Source organism: Pan troglodytes, chromosome 19 (assembly GCF_028858775.2).
Source record: "Pan troglodytes isolate AG18354 chromosome 19, NHGRI_mPanTro3-v2.0_pri, whole genome shotgun sequence".
Lineage (NCBI taxonomy): Eukaryota > Metazoa > Chordata > Mammalia > Primates > Hominidae > Pan > Pan troglodytes.
Genome location: NC_072417.2, coordinates 17970903 through 17996708, shown reverse-complemented (window position 1 = coordinate 17996708; position 25806 = coordinate 17970903). Strand labels below are relative to the sequence as shown.

At 54.6% G+C, this 25806-nt stretch overlaps 2 protein-coding genes across 8 annotated transcripts; one reads left to right on the top strand and one right to left on the bottom strand.

Annotated features, from left to right (window-relative positions):
* The first annotated feature begins 31 nt into the window (after positions 1-31).
* Positions 32-24731, top strand: ZBTB4 (zinc finger and BTB domain containing 4). 6 transcript variants are annotated; one of them, XM_511299.8, is made up of 4 exons: positions 32-150; positions 16816-16886; positions 17329-18428; positions 20226-24731. In XM_511299.8, exons 3-4 carry the CDS (start codon positions 17338-17340, stop codon positions 22168-22170), a joined length of 3036 nt encoding a protein of 1011 aa, XP_511299.3. In that variant the 5' UTR covers positions 32-150; positions 16816-16886; positions 17329-17337; the 3' UTR covers positions 22171-24731. The 6 variants fall into 6 exon arrangements, with proteins under 6 accessions (XP_511299.3, XP_003315402.1, XP_009430020.1 ...); XM_003315354.6 differs by lacking the exon at positions 32-150 and adding an exon at positions 4519-4694; XM_009431745.5 differs by lacking the exon at positions 32-150 and adding an exon at positions 4898-4966.
* On the bottom strand, positions 647-2731 carry SLC35G6 (solute carrier family 35 member G6). Of its 2 annotated transcripts, none has more exons than XM_054669905.2 (2): positions 2629-2637; positions 647-2166 (listed from the first exon to the last, which is right to left on the bottom strand). In XM_054669905.2, the coding sequence occupies exons 1-2, from the start codon at positions 2635-2637 to the stop codon at positions 1153-1155; spliced, it is 1023 nt and encodes a 340-aa protein (XP_054525880.1). In that variant the 3' UTR covers positions 647-1152.
* Positions 24732-25806: the final 1075 nt, after the last annotated feature.

The window sequence follows — 25806 nt, the reverse complement described above, 5'->3', positions numbered from 1 at the left end:
CTGCTCCCTTCTGCACTGAGGCTTAAGGTTTGAAGACTCGAGGGTAAAATTGGGCCGCTTTCATTCTAGTTTGGACAACGGTTTCCTCTTCAGCAAAAGCCTCTCATTCGTAGCCCCCCCCAGCTGGAAAATGGTCTGCTCTGCGAATCGGTAATGGCGGCGGGGCGGGGCGGGTCCTCCCGGGGAAGGGCGGTTGCTCATGAATATGCAGTTCTCTTGCTGAATATGCATGAACAAACCAAGATGGCAGGACCAGTGGCTTGTCCGGAAGTAGCCGATGTTTGTCAAACGGCCCCCGGAGACGGGTGGGCATCTCCTGGCCTGTAATGCCGCGCTGTACCGAGCCATGATCCTAGATCCATGGCCTGAGCCTCTCGAAGAGACTTCAGCTGGGAGACCTGCTCTGGAAGGAGGGTGGCCACTGTCCGGGAGAGATCACGGGACCGCGACAATCCGAGAAAAGCAGATTAGCCATGGGGCGGGCCACGAAAGTCCTGGGGGATTTGGGGTCAAGGCATCTGAACATTAGGAAATCCTCCACTTTGTAGAATATTTCAGGAATAAAATAGGGGGCGGGAATCCCAAGGGGTTCTCCAATGAGAACGGTCGTAGGACTTTCCACTCTCCCTCCAAAGCAGAGACGACACCACTGCAAGCCACATTCAGAGTAATCCTTGTTTGATGTCAATGTCACGTCACCACCCCAAGGGGGGGGCACAAGCACGAGGAAAGGAAACCTTCGCCGTGAGGGGAGGGGTGGGGAGGCACGCTCCCCTCCCCCAGCGCAGCTGCTGGCTCTGTCTTTGCCAGAACACTCCAGCCCCAATGCTCTTCTCTTTGCTGCTGAGTGAAGTCCTCCCCGTGGCCCACGGCCTCCCTGCCTCAGCCCTTTGGATCTGCTCCTCGGACTTTACCCCTTAGTTATGCCCTGATTCCAGGACCCAGCCTGGACTCCACATCCCTTGGTCCCAGGCTGGCCCCAGGTCTTCCAGGTAGTCCCTCTCCACCAAGTCCCCAAGTCATCCTTGACTCTGAGAGGTATCCCTCTCCCACACCAGTTCTTTTCCAGTCACTTCTCCTCCCATGTTTGTCTTCAGTCTTTGCCTCTATTTATCCCTGTCCCTCCCAACCCCCGGGCTCCCAAGTTCTATCTCACTCCTCCACCTTCCCTTCCCTCTCACAGCTGAGGTTCCGGGCTGTGATGATGGCAATGCTGCCCAGCACAACCCCTGCCCCCACGATGTCAGAAGGTGCCACAGTCTCATGGAGCATATAATACTGCAGTATAAGGGCCACCACCACCTCGGAATGCAGGACAGTGCACACCAGGGCAGGGTGGGCCTTGGTGACCGCATAGCTCACACATGTGAAGGAGACCAAGGCGAGGATCCCCACTGCCCTCACACAACTCCAACTCAGGAGGTCACTGGGCAACACGGGGGTCTGCAGCACAAAGAGGCCTGGCACAGAGCCCAGCAGCCCCACCAAGCCAGATAGGAAGGCCACTGTTGGGAGGCAGGAGGGAAAGTGCAGAGAACGATAGACCAGAAGCCCCAGGGACAGCGCCAGGCCTCCCATGAAAGCCTGCACATAGCCCAGGGCAGTGTAGACACCCGTGATCCCCTCCTGTAGTGTCCAGAGTCCAGGTCCCACAATGATGATTAGTCCTAGGATGCTGCCCAACAGTCCACACCAGTCATAGCCACTGAGACCCTGGCTCTCAAGGCAGAGGGTGAGGACGGCGGAGCAGACGGTGGAAGAACCTTTGCGAACAGTGGCAGCGTTGCCAGCGGGAACCACCTGAACCGCACTGTAGGCACATCCAATGCTGAGGACGTTGAGCAGGGCATAGAAGCAGGCCCGGCCTCGGATGTCAGGAGGTCCCAGAAGGGGGTTGCCACGCAGTTTAAGTAGCAGGGCAATAGGGAGGTGGAAGAGGCATCGACAGATGAGCAGCTCCAGTGAGGGCAGGTTGGAAGCCTGGTAAGCCATACGAGAAAGGGGGCCCACGAAGCCAGCAGGCAGGCCCCCACCCACCAGGGCCACCAGCAGGCCATTGGTGGCATCAGAGGGCTGGCAGCGCTGGTGCCAGCGGAGGCTGGGTGGAGCGGAGGGCGGCGGTGGGTGTGTGGAGTCAGGCGGGTTCAAGTAGGGGTGACTGCCAGCCTGTTAGGGAGAAAGGAGCTCAGGGTAGACAGCAGCCGCAGCCCGGGCGACCTGGGGCAGGGCAGATGCCAGGATGGGGTCTGGGACCCTGTGGGACTGTACAGTGTTGGGCTATTTTGCTGAGGAACTCTTGGGAGCTAGAAAGGGCCTAAAAGATGAGTGAGATGTTATAATGTGGGCCTGGAGCAGGAAGCAAGGAGTGAGCAGTCCTGGAGCATCGTTTCCCTGGGTAAGTTGTTCCTGGGAGGAGAAAAAGGACCCAGGATGCTCTCTTGGATTGAGGAAGGGGAGGAAGCCTCAGATGCTATGCATCTGTATGATGCCACAGGTTCTAGAGACATCTGGGTACACCATTATGAATTCTATTTGTGGGTATCTCTGAGACAGCTAAGTTTTAGGAAAGGAGGGGAAATGGAGCAACCAGGAGCTATAGGGAGGGAGTACTGGGCCCCTGGCCCCCACACTCACCATCTTTCCTTGGACTTTCTCCTCTCCTCCTGGCTCAGGGAGCCTGGGCCCCTCAGAGCTCCAGCCATTGTGACCTGGTTGGAGTGGGGATGGGGTTCTTCCCTGGAACTCTCCTGAGGCGGTAGCACGCCTATTTTCCCGCTGAGTCCAACTCTGCTTCTTTTCTTTCTTTCTTTCTTTTTTTGTTTGCGACGAAGTTTCCACTCTTGTTGTCCAGGCTGGAGTGCAATGGTGTGATCTCATCTCACTGCAACCTCCACCTCCCAGATTCAAGCGATTCTCCTGCCTCAGCCTCCCAAGTAGCTGGGATTACAAGAATGCGCCACCACACCTGGCTAATTTTTTTTTTTTTTTTTTTTTGAGACGGAGTTTTGCTCTTCTTGCCCAGGCTGGAGTGCAGTGGTGCAATCTCGGCTCACCGCAACCTCCACCTCCCGGGTTCAAGCAATTCTCCTACCTCATCCTCCCAAGTACCTGGGATTACAGGCATGTGCCACCACACCCCGCTAATTTTTTATTTTTCGTAGAGATGGGGTTTCTCCATGTTGGCCATGCTGGTCTTGAACTCCTTACCTCAAGTGATCCACCCCACCACCCCCCGCCTCCCAAAGTGGTGGAATTACAGGCATGAGCCACCGTACCCAGCCCAACTCTGCTTCTTTTCTATTTATGTCTCCATGACTCCAAAGTTTGTCTGATTCTTTTATTCTTTTTATGGCTAGCTCTGTGGCTTTACATTAATTTATTTATATCTTGCATGGTTTCAGAGAGGTTTTGTTGTTGTTGTTGTTGTTTTGAGACGGAGTCTGTCTCTGTCGCCCAGGCTGGAGTGCAGTGGCGAGATCTCGGCTCACTGCAAGCTCCGCCTCCCAGGTTCACGCCATTCTCCTGCCTCAGCCTCCCGAGTAGCTGGGACCACAGGCGCCCGCCACCACGCCCGGCTAATTTTTTTGTATTTTTAGTAGAGACAGGGTTTCACCGTGTTAGCCAGGATGGTCTCGATCTCCTGACCTCGTGATCCGCCCACCTCGGCCTCCCAAAGTGCTGGGATTACAGGCGTGAGCCACCGCGCCCAGCCTCAGAGAGGTTTTAAGGCAAGGAGCTGTGAAGCCTGGCTCCTCCATCTCCTTAGTTTTTAATTTTCCAGCACCAGGGAGGAGTTCTTGGGATTGTCCCTGTGGAGTTTCAGGAATGTGTTTTTTCTGTGTGTGCTTCCACCTGGTGTTTTGTTGATGCTGTCCCCAGAGGCCGACACCAAGGCCTCTGCATTTATGTTCAAGTATACAGATGTGGATCTATCTGCTGGTGAGGACAAAGTACCCAGCCAGCTTCATGTGTTCATTTGCGCTGGTGGTCGTTCATGTGTGTCCCGTATGCAGGGCCAGGGCCTTCCTTTTCCGCGGCCTGCTGAGCTTTCCTGCGCATTCCTGGAGAGGGTGTGTGTGTGTGTCCAGGGCTGGCCCTCTTTGAGTGTGCCGACCCTGGGTCTGTGAGTCCCACCGGGCCTGATTATGAGTCTGCCATGTCATGTCTGCACCCTGAGAGCCTGTGTGTTATGCTTTCAGGCAGTGTGCACCGCTGAGTGAAGGGCGTGCAGGAGGAAGGGCGGAGGGAGCCCTTTCCCTGGGGGTCGGTGGTCTTGCGCCCCTGCCGGGATGCTGCAGCCCGGCCCGCGCCCCGCTCGATGTCCACCCGCCCGGTGGCCCAGCGCGGCGCAGTGTCCTGCCGCGGGGATCAGTCCTGGGGAAGGCCGTCGGGCGCCCGGAGCTTTGTGTCGGTGTCGGCTGCGCTGCGCCGGCCTCCTCTCGGCGGCGGCGGCGGCGGCGCTGGGGGGGGACTGTTTCCGGGGGTGGGGGTGGGGGTAGGACCGGGGCGGGGGGAGCCGATGATGTCAGCGGCGGCGGCGGCGGCGGCAGCGGGGCCGGGCCGGGGCCAGGCGCTGGGGGGGCCAGGGCCGGAGCTGGAGCCGGAGCCGGAGCTGGAGGCGGGCGAAACCGGAGCGGCCGGGGGCGGCCACGGTGATGAGCCGGGCCTGGCGGACGCGGCGCCATCGCAGTCAGGTGGGCCCCGGGGCGAACTGGGCAGGGCCAGGGCGGACCGGAGCCAACTGCCAGGCCCCCTCTCCGCTGCCCGGCGCTGCGGGAGCCCCGACCGCGCCCCGCGCCCAGACCGCTCTCCTTTGGGGTTGTCCTGGGGGCGCAGGGGTCGGGGGCTGAGCCTGGCCCCGCCCCCGGGCGCGCACGACGCTGGGGGGCGACTAAGGGGGCCCTGGTATGGCGTCCGAGCGAGGGGCGGCCGTGGGACGCGATCGCCTGGGGCCGTGGAAGGGGAGGTGCTCACTCCCTCTTTGAAGGGTTAATTCTGCAGCCTAATGGCCCCCTCCCCCCGTGGGGCAGATTGGGGGTGGGGTGGGGCGGGTGTGAGCCCGGGCAAGCGCTGCAAGCTGCTGGGAGGGTGATGGCGTAGAAGCCAGGCAGAGAGGGGGAGGGGTGGGCCGCCGAGCGCCCCAGAGTTGGGGTGTGCGGGGTGCGCAGGGCGAGCTGGGGCCCCGGAACCGCCGCGCCGTCGGGGCAGGGTTGTGGCTGTGAGTCTTGGAGATCGTGTGTCTTGTGCTGTGTGGTGGGGCAAGGTAAACCTCTCCTGGGCACCACCGTTTGCTGGCAGCCAGGGGTCTGGGTAGGGCCCTCCCTGGGCCATGGAGATAGAAAGCCAGGAGGGGTGTCCAGTGTTGTGGGGCAGAGTTACAAGACGAGCCCTGTGGCTTTGGGTGACAGATGGGTATTCTGAGCAGGGCACAGCATGCTGGGTGCAGAGTTTGTTCGATGTGGGGCTGTATGTTTTCTACAGCATGTGTTTTCTCGCATGTGTGTCTTGTGCTGCACCTATGACCTGTTTATGAACTGTTTTCTGCAGAGCTGGCATGCTGTATGTGTTGCGGAGGGTGCCAGGATGCAGTGTATGTGCCCTTTTGGAGGGGGCGGTTGTGGGCCTTTGAGTCACAAGGCGTCACGTCTGGGTCCCATTTCTGTGGCCCTGCTGAGGTGTGGTCCAGTGGTGAAGAGGGCGATGGATGGGCTTGCGTGTCTGTGATGAGCGCGTTGCGTGGGGGCTGCGCGTCTAGAACTCAGATCCCAAAGATCACGAGAGGAGCGAGGAACCCCGGGGTGTGTCTCAGGGGCCTGTGGGTCAGTTGGCACTGGTGTGAGGGGCTCGAGGTGGAATGCGCCAGTTGTGTTTATGGGATCATGGGCAGCCAAGCGAGGGGAAGGTTGTGTGTTTGCAACATTCTCCACAGGATTCTTTTGTGACGTTGTTTGTAGGAGCCTGTCCGGGCTGCTGAGCTGGGAGGCAAACTGGTCAGAAAACACATGTGGGGAGGGAGGTGGCGTGACAAGGGCAGTGTGGGCCTCAGACCCAAGAGGCCAGCCGCAAGCAGGCTGTGTGTGCGTGCCTGCCGTCTGTGTGCTTAAGTGGCGGTGGGGCTGCGGAGGGGATTTGGTATGAGGAAGGCGGGAGATAAATGCAGGGTAGCGCATGGAGGCCGGCGGGAGGCATGGGTGTTGTCAGATGGCCCAGCTAATCTTTGCAGGGTCTGTATGTTTGCCCCTCATGAGCCTGCCCAGCGTGTCAGGGTCACCCAGAGGAGAGGCTGGGCGGCCACAAGGGAAGTAAGCTTAGACAGAGAGGCTCCTTGGCCATGTTTATGTAAAGGCTGGGTGTGACTCTTGTCACTAAAATGGAAAAAAGAAACGTGAAGTTTTCAGTCTCCTCCTGCTTCACCCTCTCTCTCTCTCTGCCCCCCTTGTGGGTATCTCTGACGCACACTGGGCCCCACTCCTGCGACGGTGGAAGGGCCTCAGAACGGAATTCGCTCACTAGGCAGATTCCTCAGAACAGGTTTTCCTCACCTTTGGGGACTGGGCCCTTCTAGGGTTGTGTGTGCGAGTGCATTCCAAGCCTGCACACCACTGTCTACTGTGCCCGGCCCCACTGGAAAGATGTGTGTACGTGGGGGAAGGGAGGGTGCTGCGGAGAGGCCCTCCGGCATGGGGGGCTGGGAAGGGGTGGCTGCCGTGGGAGCCTGCTCAACAGGTGCACAGTGACGGTCTGGTGAAGAGAAAGGAGCCATGGTCCAGGGCTGAGGAGCTCTGGCGTCTTTACCATTCCCTCACTGGCACTTGATCTGAAGGAAGCTCAGTTCCTCATCTGCAGAATGGGGCTGATTGTCTGCCCTGCGTATCTTCCAAAAGCACATGGGAAACGGACCCGGAAAGTGGCTATAGTCTGGGGGCTGTGCCTATGCCAGCCCCTGTCAGCCCTCCCCCAGGACTGGGATTTCCCTTCTTGGGGCTTCGCTGATAATAATGGCAGCACACACTTGCTTAGCACTGACCGTGCACCAGCCTGTCCTCAGGGCACTTATATGTGGCCACTCTGTCCTCAGAACAACACCCTGAAGTAGGCACTCTAATTACCTCCCTTTTTCAAGTGAGGCAGCTGAGGTCCAGAGAAGTTAAGTAATCTGCCCCAAGTCACTTAGCTAGTAAGAGGTGAAGCTGTATTTGAACCCGGGCAATCAGGTTGAAGATCTTGTGCTCTTAACTACTGTACTCTGCTGCCTTCTGGAACATTCAGTGGATGGTCCTTTCTGTGCAACTCCCTCCAACACTCTTCTCCCCAGTTGCTGCAGAACTTAGCATTTGCAGCAGTCCATTTCAGAAGACCCGGATGCTCAGGGATCCCCAGCTGAGGGCATGAGAACCCGAGTCTCTGCTGCTGTATAAGGTGGATGCTGGCCATAGGAGCACAAAAGGTTGATGAGTCAGAGGAAGGAGTGATCGTTCTCATCCTGTGGATCAGGGAGGGCCAAGAAGGAGGTGGCCTTGGAGTTAGATCTTAACGTTTTGGAGGGATTTTGACAAGCTTGGGGAAAGAGCATTTCTGGCAGAACAAGCCAACACAGGCAAAGGCGTGAAGGTGTGGGTCATGTAGAAGCTGGAGAGCACACTGGGTGTCTGGGGTTTTGTTCATTTGTTTAGAGACGGGGTCTCAATATGTTGCCCAGGCTGGACTCAAACTCCTGGGCTCAAGCAATCCTCTAGCTGCAGCCTCCTGAGTAGCTGGGAATATGGGTATCTGCCATCACGCCTGGCTCATACTGAGTACTGTGTGTTTGAAGAGGATAACACAAGGCAAGATTAAAAAGGAAGATTGGAGCTAGACCAGAGCCCTTGACTGCCTGGTAGAAGAATTTGAACTTTCTTCTTGAGTCAGTGGGGACCAGTGGAGGTTTTGAGCCCAGGAGTGATAGTCCTGAACTGTGGTTAGGGATGTTGACCCTCAGGGGGAGGAGGGCTGGATGGAGGAAGGTAAGCCTGGAGGCCAGGGGATAGCTGGGAGGCCATAACCTTGGACCACGTGAGTGTTAACAAGGACCTGAGCTATCGAAGGGAAGATTTCCAGAGCCATTCCCAAGCTCGGCGGCGACTTCAGCCACACTTGATGACTGCTGGATGTGGAAGTGAGGGAAAGGGTGGAGTCAGACATGACACATTTAGCACTTAGCACGTGAGACCTTGTGCGGTGGTTTATGTAACCAGCTGGCGGGCCATAGCCCTCTTCAGGGCCAGGTCTAGCAGTATGGCAGAGGGAAAGATTGAGCATCTGGGGTCAGCTGGGCCTGGATTCGAATCTTGACTGCTGCTTACAAGCTGCGCGACCTCGAGTAAGGTATATCCCTCTCTGAGCCTCGGTTTCCTCTTCTGTAAAATTAGAATAATATGGCTGGGCGCAGTGGCCCATGCCTGTAATCCCAGAACTTTGGGAAGCCAAGGCAGGTGGATCACCTGAGGTCAGGAGTTCAAGACCAGCCTGGCCAACACGGAGAAACCCTGTCTCTACTAAAAATAAAAAAACTAGCCGGGCATGGAATCCCAGCTACGCTGGAGGCTGAGGCAGGAGAATTGCTTGAACCCAGGAGACGGAGGTTGCAGTGAGCCGAGATCACGCCACTGCGCTCCAGCCTGGGCAACAGGATAATATAAAACCTATTGTGGGTGGCTGTACTGAGAATATCATTAAATGAGGTAATGTGTGTGAGGCCCCAAGAAGAGTATGAGGCAAATTGTGAGGACTCCAGAGTGGTCAACTTATTTATGGTTTCTTTTAATTTTTTTTTGAGACGGAATTTCTCTCTTGTTGCCCAGGCTGGAATGCAATGGCATGATCTTGGCTCACTGCAACCTCTGCCTTCCGGGTTCAGGTGATTCTCCTGCCTCAGCCTCCCGGGTAGCTGGGGTTACAGGCGCCCGCCACTACGCCCAGCTAATTTTTTATTTTCAGTAGAGACCAAGTTTCACCATGTTGGCCAGGCTGGTCTCACCATGTTGGCTAGGCAGGTGGTCAATCCCTGACCTCAGGTGATCCACCTGCCTTGGACTCCCAAAGTGCTGGGATTACAGGCGTGAGTTGGCCATACCTGGCCTTTTTTTTTTTTTTTTTTTTTTTAGGCAGAGTCTCACTCTGTCGCCCAGGCTGGAATGCAGTGGCGCAATCTCTCCTCGCTGCAACCGCCACCTCCCCGGTTCAAGCAATTCTCCTGCCTCAGCCACCTGAGTAGCTGGGGTTACAAGCGTGCACCACCACACCCAGCTAATTTTTGTATTTTTAGTACAGATGGGGTTTCATCATGTTGGCCAGGCTGGTCTGGAACTCCTGACCTCAAGTGATCTGCCCGCCTCAGCCTCCCAAAGTGCTGGGATTACAGGTGTGCGCCACTGTGCCTGGCCCAGAAGTGGTCAAGTTATAATTGTCATCCCTATCTCCAGGCCAACTCAGTCCAGCGTGGACGATGGCTTCCGTCCTGGAGGATGGACTTTGAGGACAGGTTCATTCATTTACCAGTTTTTTTGTTTTGTTTTTACCACCTATTACGTGCTAGGCCCTATTCTAAGGACTTCAGATACGGCAATGAACAAAGCAGACAAAATTCCCTACCCTTGGCTGGGCGCTGTGGCTCACACCTGTAATTCCAACACTTTGGGTGTCCAAGGCGGTGAATTGCTTGATCCCAGGAGTTCGAGACCAACCTGGGCAACATGGTGAAGCCCTATCTCTACTAAAAGTACAAAAAATTTGCTGGGCGTGGTGGCATATGCCCGTAGTCCCAGCTACTTGGGAGGCTGTAATGAAAGAATCACCTGAGCCTAGGGGAGGTCAAGGCTGCAGGGAGCTGTGGTAACACCACTGCACTACAGCCTGGGTGACAAAGCAAGACCTCATGTCAAAAAAAAAAAAAAAAGTCTGGCCATGGTGGCTCATGCCTGTAATTCCAGCGCTTTGGGAGGGAGGCCAAGGCGGGTGGATCACCTGAGGTCAGGAGTTCGAGACCAGCCTGGCCAACATGGTGAAACCCTGTCTCTACTAAAAATACAAAAATTAGCCGGGTGTGGTGGCATATGCCTGTAGTTCCAGGTTTTTGGGAGGCTGAGGCAGGAAAATTGCTTGAACCCAGGAGGCAGAGGTTGCAGTGAGCCGAGAGAGATCGTGCCACTGCACTCCAGCCTGGGCAACAGAGCAAGATGCCATCCATCTCAAAAACAAAACAAAACCAAAAACATTCCTACCTTTTACCCCTTGGAGCTTACATTCCAGAGATAAATAAGAAATAGGAGCTGGGCGCGGTGGCTTTCCACTATGATCCCAGCACTTTGGGAGGCTGAGCTGGGCGGATTGCATGAGACCAGGATTTCAATACCAGCCCTGGGGAACATGGGGAAACCTCATCTCTACAAAAAATACAAAAATTAGCTGGGCATGGTGGCAGGTACCTGTAGTCCCAGCTACTCAGAAGGCTGACAGGTGAGAGGATCATCTGAGCCCAGGAGGTTAAGGCTGCAGTGAGCCTCAATCTCACCATTGTACTGCAGCCTGGGCAACAGAGCAAGATCCTGTCTCAAAAAAAGACAAATAATTGACCAGGCTCTGTAATCCCAGCACTTTGGGAGGCTGAGGCGGGCAGATCACCTGAGGTCAGGAGTTCAAGACCAGCCAGGCCAACATGGTGAAACCCCATCTCTACTAAAAATACAAAAATTAGCCGGGCCTGGCCAGGTGCGGAGGCTCATGCCTGTAATCCCTGCACTTTGGGATGCCGAAGTGGGCAGATCACAAGGTCAGGAGATGGAGACCATCCTGGCTAACATGGTGAAACCCCGTCTCTACTAAAAATACAAAAAAAAATTAGCCGGGAGTGGTGGTGGGTGCCTGTAGTCCCAGCTACTCCGTAGGCTGAGGCAGGAGAATGGCGTGAACCCGGGAGGCGGAGCTTGCAGTGAGCCAAGATCGCACCACTGCACTCCAGCCTGGGCGACAGAGCGAGACTCAGTCTCAAAAAAAAAAAAAAAACGTGGTGGCGCGTGCCTATAGTCCCAGTGACTCGTGAGGTTGAGGCAGGAGAATCGCTTGAACCCGGGAGGCGGAGGTTGCAGCGAGCCGAGATTGTGCCACTGCACTCCAGCCTGGGCGACAGAGCTAGACTCTGTCCCCAGCCGCAAAAAAAAAAAAAAGAGAAGCAGTTGGGCCAGTTTCAGTGGCTCATGCATGTCATCCCAGCACTTTGGGAGGCCGAGGCAGAAGGATCACTTGAGCCCAGGAGTTCGAGACCAGCCTGGCCAACATAGAGAGATCCAATCTCTACTAAAAATAAAAAATAAATTAACTGGGCATTGTGGTGTGCACCTGTGGTGCCAGCTACTAGGGACGCTGAGGTGGGAGGTCATGAGAGCCTGGGAGGTTGAGGCTACAATGAACCATGATTGTGCCACCGCACTCCAACCTGGGCAACAGAGTGAGACCTCATCTCAAAAAAAAAAAAAAAAAAAAGAATGGCCAGGTGCAGTGGCTCACTCCTATAATCCTGGCACTTGGAGAGGCAGAGGTGGGCAGATCACTTAAGGTCAGGAGTTCAAAACCAGCCTGGCCAGCATGGTGAAACCCCACCTCTACTAAAAATACAAAAAAATTAGCCAGGCTGGGCGCGGTGGCTCATGCCTGTAATCCCAGCCCTTTGGGAGGCCAAGGCAGGTGGATCACGAGGTTGGGATTTCAAGAACAGCCTGGCCAAGATGGTGAAACCTCGTCTCTACTAAAAATACAAAAATTAGCCGGACATGGTGGCAGGCACCTGTAATCCCAGCTACTCGGGAGGCTGAGGCAGGAGAATCGCTTGAACCCAGGAGGCGGAGGTTGCAGTGAGCCCAGATCGCACCACTGCACTCCAGCCTGGGCGACAGAGCTGGACTGTGTCTCAAAAAAAAAAAAAAAAAAAAAAAGTGTTACTAAGTGCCAAGGAGCAAAATAAAGTAGGGTCGGGAGATAGGAAGTTTTAGAAGGTGGGGAGTGGCCAGGGAAGGCCTCAGGGGAAGGTGGCTTCTAAGTCAAGGCTTAAAGGAAGTTGGGGTTCACTGCATGAGGCTATCTGGAGGAAAGAACATTCCAGCCAGAGGGAACCGCAAGATGTAGGGCATGTCTGGTGTCCATGCTCAGATCCCCACCTCAGTGGCACATCTGAGGTCACACAGGCACTGAAGAGTAGAGAAATGGTAAGAACAAATAAAAATCTCTAAAACCACAGAGCCACCAAACCTACCAGGAAGCCCAATTTGTGCCTTTTTTTCTTCACTACTTCTCCCCACCATTTTCCAGGACTGAGTTCTACAAACTAAATATTGCCAGTTGTTAGCTCATTTAATCTTTACAACAACCCCACAAGGTAGGACCTATTAATTGTCCCCACCGTATGGACAAAGAAACAGATACAGAGAGGTTAAGTAACCTGCCTGGGGTCACATAGCTAGTCTTTTCCACTTCCTATAAGGCCTTGCAGGGCAGTAGCCAGGTTAGGGCAGTTTAACTCAAGCTGCGTCCAAACGCTGGGTTGGCTAGCAACAAAACCAGAGGCAAATAACCCCATCACTACCTTCCTTCTACCTGAAAGGGAGGAGTTTAGAGTATTTGATTTCTCTAAGCCTGTTGTCTCACTGGCCATTTTGAGTGTTGAAATGAGATGGTACAGATAAAATGTTTAGCATTATACTTTTCACATCATAAGTATTTCAAGCCTGGGCAACATGGCAAGACCCCATCTCTACAAAAGTAAATAAATAAATTAGCCAGGCATTGTGACATAAGCCTATGGTCCCAGATACTCAGGAGGCTGAGGCAGGAGGATCATTTGATTCCAGGAGGTCCAGGCTGCAGTGAGCAATGTTCACACCACTGCACTCCAGCTTGGGCAACAGAATGAGACCCTGTCTCAAAAAAAAAATTTTTTTTCATAAATGGCAGCTACAGAGACCATGATGACAATGATTGTGTGTGATCTCTAAGGGCCAGTCCAGCATTGGGTGTCTCTAGTTCTAAGAAGCCCTGACAGGTCTCGTCCAAGTACTGTGGTAGTCAGCACACGGTCACACATGCATAGCCCACCACATATGGTTGTGCAGGTTGGCAGGCCCAGCCAATGGGGTGAATGGGGACTGGAGGCAAAGCTTGACTTTGCCCACCTACACAGGGCTGCTACCTCCTGGAGGAAAGAACCTTGCTTCTAATTTTCAGAAAGGCACCCAGGTAGGATATTTGTGCCCTAGTGGGTGCCATAAACATGTCCTTCGTTAATATATGGTGAAGTCATCAGGAACACAGGCTTTGGAGCCAAACTTCCTGGGATCAGATCCCAGCCCTGCTACTAGCTGGTCATACGTCCTTGGGCCAGCTACCTAGCATCTATAAGCCATATCTGACATTTTATTTATTTATTTTGAGACGAAGTTTCATTCTTGTTGCCCAAGCTGGAGTGCAATGGTGCAATCTCGGCTCACTGCAACCTTTGCCTCCTGGGTTCAAGTGATTCTCCTGCCTCAGCCTCCTGAGTAGCTGGGATTACAGGTGCCCACCTCCATGCCCTGCTAATTTTTTATATTTTAAGTAGAGACGGTGTTTCACCATGTTGGCCAGGCTGGTCTCGAGCTCCTGAACTTCAGGTGATCCATCCACCTCGGCCTCCCAAAGTGCTGGGATTACAGGCATGAGCCACCATGCCCAGCCTATTTTATTTTTTTGAGACAGGGTCTTGTTCTGTCACTCAGGCTGGAGTACAGTGGCATAATCATAACTCACTGCAGCCTGGAACTCCTGGGCTTAAGGGATGCTCCCACCTCAGCCTCCTGAGTGGCTGGAACTATAGGTGCACACCACCACACCTGGCTAATTTTTGTATTTTTTGTAGATACCAGGTTTCTCCATCTTGCCCAGGCTGGTCTCGAACTCCTGAGCTCAAGGGATCCACCTGCCTCAGCCTTCCAAAGTGCTGGGATTACAAGTGTGAGCCACTGCACCCAGCCCATGGTCTGTCATTTTATTTATTTATTTATTTTTTGAGACAGAGTCTCATTCTGTCACCAGGCTGGAGTGCAGTGACGCAATCTCGGCTCGCTGCAACCTCCGCCTCCCGGATTCAAGTGATTCTCCTGCCCCAGCCTCCCGAGTAGCTGGGACTACAGGTGCCTGCCACCACGTCTGGCTAATTTTTGTATTTTCAGTAGAGAGAGGGTTTCACCATGTTTTTCAGGATGGTCTCAATCTCTTGACCTCATGATCCACCCGCCTCTGCCTCCCAAACTGCTAGGATTACAGGTGTGAGCCACCGTGCCCGGCCTATTTTTTATTTATTTTTATTTTTACTTTTTGAGACAGAGTCTCACTCTGTCACCCAGGCTGGATTGATCTCCATCCAGCGCGATCTCGGCTCACTGCAGCCTCTACTTCCTGGATTCCAGCGATTCTCCTACCTCAGCCTCCCAAGTATCTGGGATTACAGGCACCCACCACCATGCCTGGCTAATTTTTTTTTTTTTTTTTTTAGTAGAGATCGCCACATTGGCCAGGCTGGTCTAGAACTCCTGACCTCAGATGATCCGCCCGCCTTGGCCTCCCAAAGTGCTGGGATTACGGGCGTGAGCCACCGTGCCCGGCCTTAAAGAGGGAAAGTGGCCAGGCATGGAGGCTCATGCCCATAATCCCGGCACTTTGGGAGGCCTAGGTAGGCAGGTCACAAGGTCAGGAGATCAAGATTACCCTGGCTAACACGGTGAAACCCTGTCTCTACTAAAAATACAAAAAATTAGCCAGGCATGGCGGCGGACGCCTGTAATCCCAGCTACTCAAGAGGCTGAGGCTGGAGAATCGCTTGAACCTAGGAGGCGGAGGTTGCAGTGAGCTGAGATTGCACCACTGCATTGCAGTCTGGGCGCAGAGCGAGACTCCATCTCAAAACAAATAAATAAAATTTAAAAAGAGGGAAAGCTAACTGCTACCTTTCAGGGTAGTGATAAGGAACAAATGAGGTAATCCAAATAAAACACTGACTCTTGGGGTCCCAGTGAGCCAGTGGTTATCATGGAAGCGAGTGGGAGGCCTGAGCATCAGCCCATGAATGCAGTGAGGCCCCTTCCTCAGGATGCCTGACCTATCTGAAGTTCACCAACTGACAGGGTAACACTTGACCTAGAACCTGATCAGTCCCTGGCAGACAGGGTTGTTAAAACTTTGGAATATCATCCCTGTTTACCATCTTCCTTCTTCCCATCCAGGAGAGGTGTCAGGAAAATATTCTGGGGAATGTGAAATGGGGTATATGTGGGGAAAAGGCCTTTGAGTCCAGATAGTATGAGTGATAAATGGGAAAGAACATTTTTCAGGGGATGGGAATTGTATGAGGAACTCCTGATGCCGGACACCTCTGAAGACACGTGGCCCACGGCATACGGAAGGACACCCTCAAAGATGGGTGACAGCTCCCAGGCTTTGTGGAGGGCAGAGGAGAGGGTCCGGAGAGCTCTGCTCTCAAGTCTGCGGGCCTGGATCTCTAAATAGGTGCCGCCTGTCATTACCAGCACTGTGTGACTTTGGATAAGTCTGGCTTTTGAACTCAAACCTTCAACTAAAAAGAGTCTTCAAGGCCCTGATGGTGCCTGCAGGGGAAGGTGGCTGCGCGGTGCTTTCTCTGCTGCTGACTGCCTGAGCTTGCATTTCAGTTGTCTGCTCTTCCCTTTGTTTTTTGGGGGTTTTTTTTTTTGAGACGGAGTTTTGCTCTTGTTGCCCAGGCTGGAGTGCAGTGGCTTGACCTCGTCTCACTGCAACCACCAGCTCCCAGGTTCAAGTGATTCTCCTGCCTCAGCCTCCCAAGTAGCTGGGATTACAGGCACGTGCCACCATGCCCGGCTAATTTTTTGTATTTTTAGTAGAGATGTGGGTTTCACCATGTTGGTCAGGCTGGTCTTGAACTCCTGACCTCAGGTGATCCACCCCTCTTGGCCTCCCAAACTGCTGGGATTACAGGCGTGAGCCCCCGCGCCTGGCCTTGCTCTTCCCTCTGGACGAGTCTCCCAGCAAGAGGTGAGGTAGGAGTTGTGATTCTGCCGCTTTTTAAGTCCAGATCCCTAGGGCATCAGGTCTCTGAGTAAGGCGTGGGACCAGGCCTCCTGGTCTTGTGGCCTTTCCAGTGCCCTCCAGAGGCTGGAGCAAGCTGGCAGTTGTGTATGGGTCAGTGGTCTTCAATGGTTGCCTGGCAGCTGCGCCAGAAACCCCCTTCTAAGATGTATGGGGCTGGAAGGGTGTGAGGATGTCCTCTCCTAATTTGAATATCTACCAGCTTAGGTCCAATTTTTAAAACCTCACAAATTATTTTGATATGTAAATGAGACCATTGTGATACATGACAACATGCAAATCTTTGACTTTCTCTGAGCCCTGGAGATTGGGCCAAAGGGACTTGAGAGTGCTGTGACAGGCTTCCCTGAACCTATGGACTGGACCTGTGCTACTATATTGTTTGGAGGTGAATTGGGAATATGCGAATTATCTTGTCACTGTACTTCTCTGGGCCCGCAGAACAAGGCTCTGCAATAATCTGCGTGACCTCCCAGGTTTGACTGGACACAGCCAAACAAATAATCTGGCAGAGGCTCCGGGGAGGGGTCTGGGCTCACCCAGGTGTCCTCTCTGGCCACAGTACTGCACCCCTCCCCACTTCCTGGGGGCTTTTCCTCTCACTTCCCTCCCTGAGGACCCTCTTCTGCTCCTCCTCTAGGTTCCCCTGACATAATTTCTGTTTCTCCGCAGAAGGAAGAGGCCCAGCAGAAGGGACTCGCTGAGCCACCCCCCGCCCCACTCCATGTTGGCTGTGCTCTCAGGTGAGAAGGTACCCAGAGGCCTACAGTGAGGACAAAGTAGACCCAAGGCAGCAGGCCAGCAGGGGCGGCCATTTTGTCTAGGCTGGGGAGTTCTGTGAAATGGCTATCAGGAGTTGTGGAGCTCCCTCCTCCTTCCCATGAGAGAGGTTTGCCTCACATCTGTAGTCTGTGACTTCAGAGGTCATGACCCCTTGACCTTCACCATGACCTGAGGTATCTCTGGCCTCTTCCAGCCTCAGAAGTGAGTTAGACATACTGGTCTTGGATGCTGGCCAGACTTGGGTGGCTAAGGGCCAACCCCTGACTTCTGTGACCAGAAGAGATTCAGCCTTCCACTAGTTTCTGACCAGCAGCTCCTGATCCTCTCTCTGCCTGATTTTAGAAGCCCCTGCCCTCTGCCCAGCCTCTGAGACTCTACCCGGCCTCTTCTCCCACTGTCTAGGCTGGCACCATGCCCCCCCCTGCAGAGGTGACGGACCCGTCCCATGCCCCCGCCGTCCTGCGCCAGCTCAATGAACAGCGGCTCCGTGGCCTCTTCTGTGACGTCACCCTCATAGCCGGAGACACCAAGTTCCCTGCTCACCGCAGCGTCCTGGCTGCTTCAAGTCCCTTCTTCAGAGAGGCCCTGCTCACTTCAGCCCCACTACCCCTCCCACCAGCTACTGGGGGCGCCGCACCCAACCCTGCCACCACCACAGCTGCCTCTTCCTCCTCCTCCTCTTCCTCGTCTTCTTCCTCTTCTTCCTCCTCTGCTTCTTCTTCTTCCTCCTCTTCCTCGTCCTCTCCCCCTCCAGCCTCTCCCCCTGCTTCTTCCCCACCCCGGGTCCTGGAGTTGCCAGGAGTCCCAGCAGCTGCGTTTTCTGATGTCCTCAACTTCATCTATAGCGCCCGGCTCGCACTGCCTGGTGGTGGAGGGGATGGGGCAGCTGTAGCAGAGATTGGAGCTTTGGGGCGCCGTCTGGGCATCTCCCGCCTTCAGGGCCTGGGGGAGGGAGGTGATGCCTGGGTACCTCCTACCCCAGCCCCCATGGCCACCTCGCAGCCTGAAGAGGACAGCTTTGGGCCCGGGCCCAGGCCAGCTGGGGAGTGGGAGGGTGACAGGGCTGAGGCCCAGGCCCCTGACTTGCAGTGCTCCCTGCCCCGGCGGCCCCTCCCCTGCCCCCAGTGTGGAAAAAGCTTCATCCATCCCAAACGGCTGCAGACCCATGAGGCCCAGTGCCGACGAGGGGCCAGCACTCGGGGGTCTACAGGGCTGGGAGCTGGGGGCGCTGGCCCTGGTGGTCCTGCAGGGGTGGACGCCTCAGCCCTGCCTCCACCAGTGGGCTTCCGAGGGGGCCCCGAGCATGTGGTGAAGGTGGTGGGCGGCCACGTGCTGTATGTGTGCGCGGCCTGCGAGCGTTCCTACGTGACCCTGTCCAGTCTGAAGAGACACAGCAATGTACACTCGTGGCGGAGGAAGTACCCCTGCCGCTATTGTGAGAAAGTGTTTGCTCTGGCGGAGTACCGCACGAAGCATGAAGTGTGGCACACGGGGGAGCGCAGGTGAGTGATCCAGGCTGGTGGGGGAGCAGCTGGAGGCTGGCACTCAGCTATCATAGGAACAAGGGCGGCAATGGGTGGGGCTTGGGGCCTAGAAAGTTATCCTGAAACTAGGCTAGCTGCAGTAATCCCAGCACTTTGGTTAGCTGAGGTGGGAGGATCGCTTGTGGCCAGGAGTCTGGGACGAGCCTGGACAACATAGAGACCCCATCTCTACAAACAATTTTTTTTTCTTTTTTTTTTTTTTTGAGACAGAGCCTCTCTCTGTAGCCCAGGCTGGAGTGCAGTGGTGCCCTCTTGGCTCACTGCCACCTCCGCCTCCCAGGTCCCAGTTCAAGCAATTCTGCCTCAGCCTCCCGAATAGCTGGGATTACAGGCATGCGCCACCATGCCCAGCTAATTTTTTTTTGTATTTTTAGTAGAGTCAGGGTTTCATCATGTTGGTCAGGATGGTCTTGAACTCCTGACCTCGTGATCTGCCCGCATTGGCCTCCCAAAGTGCTGGGATTACAGGCGTGAGCCACCACACCTGGCATTTTTTTTTTTTTTTTTTTTTTTTGAGACACAGTCTCACCCTGTTGCCCAGGCTAGAGTGCAGTGGCGTGATCTCGGCTCACTGCAAGCTCCACCTCCCAGGTTCACACCATTCTCCTGCCTCAGCCTCCCGAGTAGCTGGGACTACAGGCGCCCGCCATCACGCCCGGCTAATTTTTTGTATTTTTAGTAGAGACGGGGTTTCACCGTGTTAGCCAGGATGGTCTTGATCTCCTGACCTTGTGATCCACCCGCCTTGGCCTACCAAAGTGCTGAGATTACAGGCATGAGCCACCGCGCCTGGCGGCATTTTTTTTTTTTAAGACCGAGTCTCGCTCTGTCCCCCAGGCTGGAGTGCAGTGGCGCAATCTCAGCTCAGTGCAACCTCTACCTCCTGGGTTCAAGCGATTCTCCTGCCTCAGCTTCCCGAGTATCTGGGATTACAGGCGCGCGCCACCACGCCCAGCTAATTTTTGTATTTTTAGTAGAGACAGGGTTTCACCATGTTGGCCAGGCTGTTCTTGAACTCCTGACCTCAGGTGATTCGCCAACCTTGGCCTCCCAAAGTGCTGGGAGTACAGGGATGAGCCACTGCACTCAGCCTCTACAAGCAATTTGAGAATTTAAAAAAAAAGCCATCCTGAGGCCCCTGCTCACCACCACTCACCGGTCTGCCTCCCTCCAGCCCCAGTTCCTTCAGCTGAGGTTTTTTTGTTTTTTTTTTTCTTTTTTTGACAGAGTCTCACTCTGTCGCCCAGGCGGGAGTGCAGTGGTGCAATCTTGGCTCACTGCAACCTCGCCTCCAGGGTTCATCAGCTGAGGTTTGTTAGGGCCTCTTTGTGCCATGTCCTGGCTTGCTGCTTTGGGGAAGGCCTAGAAGGAACGAGAAAGCTCCCCTCACCAGAAAGGACTGTGGCGGCACAGGCATGTCCGGGAGTCATTACACTATTCCGAGCAGGGCCTTGTGTTTCCACGTGGTGTCCCTGTTCGTAAGTCGTTTCCCCATTCTGCCATTTGGGCTTGAGAAGAAGGCTCCGTGAGTTAGGCTGCGTCCCAGATGGAATAGCTGAGGCCTAGAGTCTCACAGCCAGTGGAGGCACTGAGCTCAGACGGGCACCCTGCACTGAGGCTGGCCTGGTGAGGGAGGCAGCACAAGGCTACGGGAGTCACAGGTTTGAGTGCAGGGTGTAGGAGGACCTGGGAGGCTTCAGGGCCCTTGACTCAAGTGGCTGTGTTCCTGCCCTATTCCCTGCTGTCCTGACCCAGGTACCAGTGCATCTTCTGTTGGGAGACCTTTGTCACTTACTATAACCTGAAGACCCACCAGCGAGCCTTCCACGGCATTAGCCCGGGCCTCCTTGCCAGTGAGAAGACACCCAATGGCGGCTACAAGCCCAAGCTCAATACACTCAAGCTCTACCGCCTGCTCCCCATGCGGGCAGCCAAGCGGCCCTACAAGACCTACAGCCAGGGAGCCCCGGAGGCCCCCCTTTCTCCAAGCCTCAACACACCGGCCCCTGTGGCAATGCCAGCCAGCCCGCCGCCTGGGCCTCCACCTGCCCCAGAGCCTGGCCCTCCACCCTCTGTCATCACTTTTGCCCACCCAGCCCCCTCTGTCATTGTCCATGGGGGCAGTAGCAGTGGTGGAGGGGGGAGTGGGACGGCCAGCACAGGAGGGTCCCAAGCTGCCTCGGTTATCACTTACACTGCTCCCCCGAGGCCACCCAAGAAACGAGAATACCCACCTCCTCCCCCTGAGCCTGCAGCCACACCCACCAGCCCAGCCACAGCAGTCAGCCCAGCCACCGCTGCAGGGCCAGCCACGGCCACCGCCACGGAGGAGGCCAAGGGCCGGAATCCACGGGCTGGAAGGACTCTGACTTACACAGCCAAGCCAGTGGGCGGGATTGGTGGAGGTGGGGGTCCCCCCACAGGGGCTGGCCGGGGCCCCTCTCAGCTGCAGGCTCCACCTCCACTGTGTCAGATCACTGTGCGAATAGGGGAGGAGGCCATCGTCAAGCGCCGCATCTCAGAGACTGACCTGCGTCCTGGGGAGCTGAGCGGAGAGGAGATGGAGGAGAGTGAGGAGGACGAAGAGGAGGAGGAGGAGGAGGAGGAGGATGAGGAGGAATCAAAGGCTGGTGGGGAGGACCAGCTCTGGAGGCCCTACTACTCCTACAAGCCTAAGCGCAAGGCTGGAGCTGCTGGAGGTGCCAGTGTGGGGGGCAGTGGGCTGCCCCGAGGCCGCCGGCCACCACGTTGGAGGCAGAAGCTGGAGCGGAGGAGCTGGGAGGAAACCCCAGCGGCCGAGAGCCCAGCGGGACGTGCCTGCACAGAGCGGAGGCACCGATGCGGGGACTGTGCCCAGACCTTCACCACCCTGAGAAAGCTGCGGAAGCACCAAGAGGCCCACGGTGGGGGCTCCCACAGCTCCCGGGCCGGACGGAGGCCCTCCACCCGCTTTACCTGCCCCCACTGCGCCAAGGTGTGCAAGACCGCAGCTGCCCTGAGCCGCCACGGGCAGAGGCATGCTGCTGAGCGGCCCGGGGGCACCCCAACCCCTGTCATTGCCTATTCCAAGGGCAGCGCTGGCACCAGGCCTGGGGATGTCAAGGAGGAAGCCCCCCAAGAGATGCAAGTCTCCTCATCCAGCGGTGAGGCAGGTGGCGGGAGCACTGCTGCTGAGGAAGCTTCCGAGACCGCCTCACTCCAGGACCCTGTCATCTCAGGGGGTGAGGAGCCCCCAGTAGTGGCAAGCGGGGGCAGCTATGTATACCCACCTGTGCAGGAATTTCCACTGGCCTTGATTGGGGGCGGCCGGGAACCTGGCGGTGGCAGGGGAAAATCTGGGAGTGAAGGGCCAGTGGGGGCTGGTGAGGGGGACCGGATGGAGGGGATAGGGGCTGCCAAAGTCACTTTCTACCCTGAGCCGTACCCGCTCGTCTATGGCCCCCAGCTCCTTGCCGCCTACCCTTACAACTTCAGTAACTTGGCCGCTCTCCCGGTTGCTCTCAACATGGTCCTACCTGATGAGAAGGGTGCGGGGGCCCTTCCCTTCCTACCAGGGGTCTTTGGCTACGCAGTGAATCCTCAAGCAGCACCCCCTGCCCCACCAACACCACCTCCCCCAACTCTTCCTCCACCAATTCCCCCTAAGGGAGAAGGGGAAAGGGCAGGGGTTGAGAGAACCCAGAAGGGCGATGTGGGGTGAACCCTGGGGCTCAATCCCCCTTTCACCAGATGCCACCCTCCCTGAACCCCCCACCACTACCAGCTCCCTGGCCTCCCTGCCCCTTGGGAGCCCCTTCACACTCTTGTGCAGGGACTTGGGGGCCCCTGGAGCTCAGGGGTCAGGCTGCTTTGTGTGAGATTGTAGTTTTCCCATCTCCTGGGAAGGGATCTTTCGAGGTTCCCCTCTCAATCTTCCTCCAGGGAATGGCCTCCATGAGGGGCAGGGCCAGCTTCCATCCCTTCTCCAGCCCTTGGGGCAACTGAGCAATATACTTAACCTGAATCTCTACTCACAGCCCCCACCAGCTCTGAATGTCTAACCTGCTCCCCTGATTCGTAAACCTAGGGGAAACCATCTCTCTCACCTAATGACCCCCCTTGTTCTGAAGCTTTCTCTAAGCCCTTCCCAGTTGCTTCCTAGCACATTCCATTCTTTGTGGCCCAGGGCCTGGACCAGACCATTGTGATACCTGACCCCGCCCACCTGGGAGTGTGGCTTTGGGTTTCATCCTTCCCCAGCGTGGGTCTCTACGTCTCTGTTTCCCTTGCATCAAGACACCTTCCTCGGCTTCCATGCCTTTGGATCTTCCATGTTCCTCCCCATATTCCTGGACTTCGGAGATGGCCTCTCCCAAGCCAGGTCAAGGAGGTTTGGGGGAGGGTTGCCCCTCTGCCCCTCTGTTCTGTGGCTGAGCACTTTCCCAGTCCAGGGCAGGGAAATATTGGCCCTATCTTGACCCCCAAATCCAGTAAGCTCCAGATTCTTCCAAGGCAAAAGAGGTAAGCAGATCACACCTCTTTCTGCCTCTACATATGGCCTATTCTGGGCTAAACCAGATTTGGGGGCCAGGAGGGAAGAACTCCATATGGGATGGAGAAGGGAATCTACTTTCTCCCTGTTTTTTTTTCCTGATGGTTTCTCCCAGACTAGACCAAATAGCCAGAAAAATGATAGGGGTCGGATGGGTGGGTAAGCCCAGGATTTGCACATGACCTTCCATCCTTACCTGTATTCCCATCTCCCCAGTGTCACTCCCCTCACCAATCACTCCAGATGGTTTTGGGGGAACCATTCTACTCTTCTGGTGGGCTTTGGGGTATCCCCACCAACTTTCCCTTCAAAATAGCACCTTACACCCCATCTTTGACTCAGTTCCCCACACCCAAAGATCCCAGCCTAGGGATGGGGTACAGGGACTTTAAATAGTCCCTAATCCCTAATTTGCACTAGTTAACCCTGGTCAGGGTCCCTGTATTTCCTTCCAGTGGGGGAGATAAAGAAATGTTTGCTCCTAATTCTCTTTGAAAACTGGGCCTCCCTGCTCTGTGATTGGATAAATATTTCCCATCCCACCCACCTCCCCCCAAAAAATAGCTCACAAGGGGAGAGCCAGTATGGGGGAGCACAAATGGGAATTAGAGGAGTGCAGTTTTAAAAGGAAAAGTTGCTGTCATCAAAATGGCAGCCTTTTCCCCAGCTACTGTTTTTGGGGCCAAGATGGCTGCCCTAGCAGCAATCACTGCCAAGGGCAAGATCATGGCTTTTGGAGGGAGGTGAGTTTAGGGAGGGCCAGGACCATCCTCCTACCCCTCATACCCTCCCAGCATATACAAAAGGGGAGGTTTTAGACAGGCTCCCTGAATGTTAACCACAGAGGAGTCACTCCTTCATTCCTCCTCTGTCTCTTTGCACTTTTCTTGGTCTTGGCCACAGCCTGAGTGACGAATTTCCTACTGAATGTACCAAGTTCCAATTTTTAAGGGGGGGGAAAGGTTTCAAATGGGGAAAAACACACACAAAAAAAATCACTAAAAATTCCCACAAATCTTGTTTCTGGCACTTTAGAAAAACTGCAAAAAAATACGTAATAAAGAATACATATATATATATCTACACACAAATTATATATCTATCTATCTATACAGTGGAACCACAAGAGAGACTGAGGAAGGCCTGGAGGCAGGGGCAGAGGTGACGACAGTGCCCCTATATCCTTAACCCATACTCCTCTGAGGCAAACAGGCATGGGAAAATGGAAGGGTTGAGGATGGACCGGAGAATTGGAACTTCAGAATAGGTCAAAATTCCAAAACCATGGACATTTTTTTTTTGGGAGAATTGAGATTGTAGACGTTTTTTTTTTCTTAAATATGATCAAGGAAAATAGCTTCCAGAATGTGGTGGTTCTGGGCAACAAATGAGATTGTGGCGACGTGGAGATTAAAATATATGTATTTGAGCTGGGGAATTTGAATATTGTGAGTTTCAGATGTTGGAAATTTGGGATTTTGCAGTTTTGTCTTTTGAAAATGATCAAGTCTTGTCAGTTCGTGCCCTCTTTCCCCATGTTCCCTGGGAAGACGGGTGGTGGCAGAGTGAGAAGGCCACTGGTTCTGTGCCGCAGCACGCAAAATTTAGAATTCTACAGACTAGCTCTATACGTAGTGAGGACCCAGATTTAGAGAAACTGACCAATATTTATCTCCGCATTTGTGTGTGTGTCCAACTCTGTAGGCCAATAAACCAACAAGACAAATGAACTGTGCTCCACAGTGGGATGCCAGGTGCAATTATTTGCGTGGCTGGTGGGTCTGGGGGAAAGGAACATGCTAACTTTGTCCCACAGGGATCCCTGCGAGTTGTGGCCCAATGCTCCCTGTTTGGACAGCAACTTCCAGCAGTTGAGTAGAGTGAGGGCTTGTTGACTGTAGGCTCAAGCTGACTTTGGCCCAACATCCAGCCAGAAATATTAACAGTCTAGTTCATACAACCTGCTGGGCGCGAGATCTCTATGTCCAAAATGGCCCTGCCTTAAACCAGGTCTAACCTTCCTTCCAAATTGAAAGAAAACTGAGGCATAAAATGTGTGATGGCCATAAGAGACACAACCTTTCTTTTTCCACTTGTAGCTTCCCCATTGGCTTCAACTCGTTGCCCCCTGTATCTTTTCTAGTGTTATGGAGGGATGGGCAGGTAAACTAAGTGACGTGGGTCAGGTGTACAGGGGCTTTGAGGAATTATGGTATGAATAACTTGACCAGAGTGGCAGCCACTAAGCTCTAGCCAAGTTGTTGCCAACAGGGGAATCAGGCCTGGTGTTACTATAGTTTTTTGTTGTTGTTGTTTGAGATGGAGTTTCGCTCTTGTTGCCCAGGCTGGAGTGCAGTGGCACGATCTTGGCTCGCTGCAACCTCCACCTCCCAGGTTCAAGCGATTCTCCTGCCTCAGGCTCCTGAGTAGCTGGGATTACAGGTGCACGCCACCACATCCAGCTAATTTTTGTATTTTTAGTAGAGACAGGGTTTCAGCATGTTGGTCAGGCTGGTTTCGAACTCCTGACTTCGTGATCTGCCTGCTTCAGCCTCCCAAAGTGCTGGGATTACAGGCATAAACCACCACGCCCGGACTACTGTAGTTTTTAAAATTATCTTTGAGGCTGGGTGTGATGGCTCATACCTGTAATCCCAGCATTTTGGGAGGCCAAGGCAGGTGGATCACTTGAGCTCAGAAGTTCAAGACCAGCCTGGGCAACATAGTGAGACTCTGTCTCTATAGTTTTTTTTTTTTAAATAAGATTATTTTCAAGAGAAGCCAGGAGCCAAATTTCTCATGAAA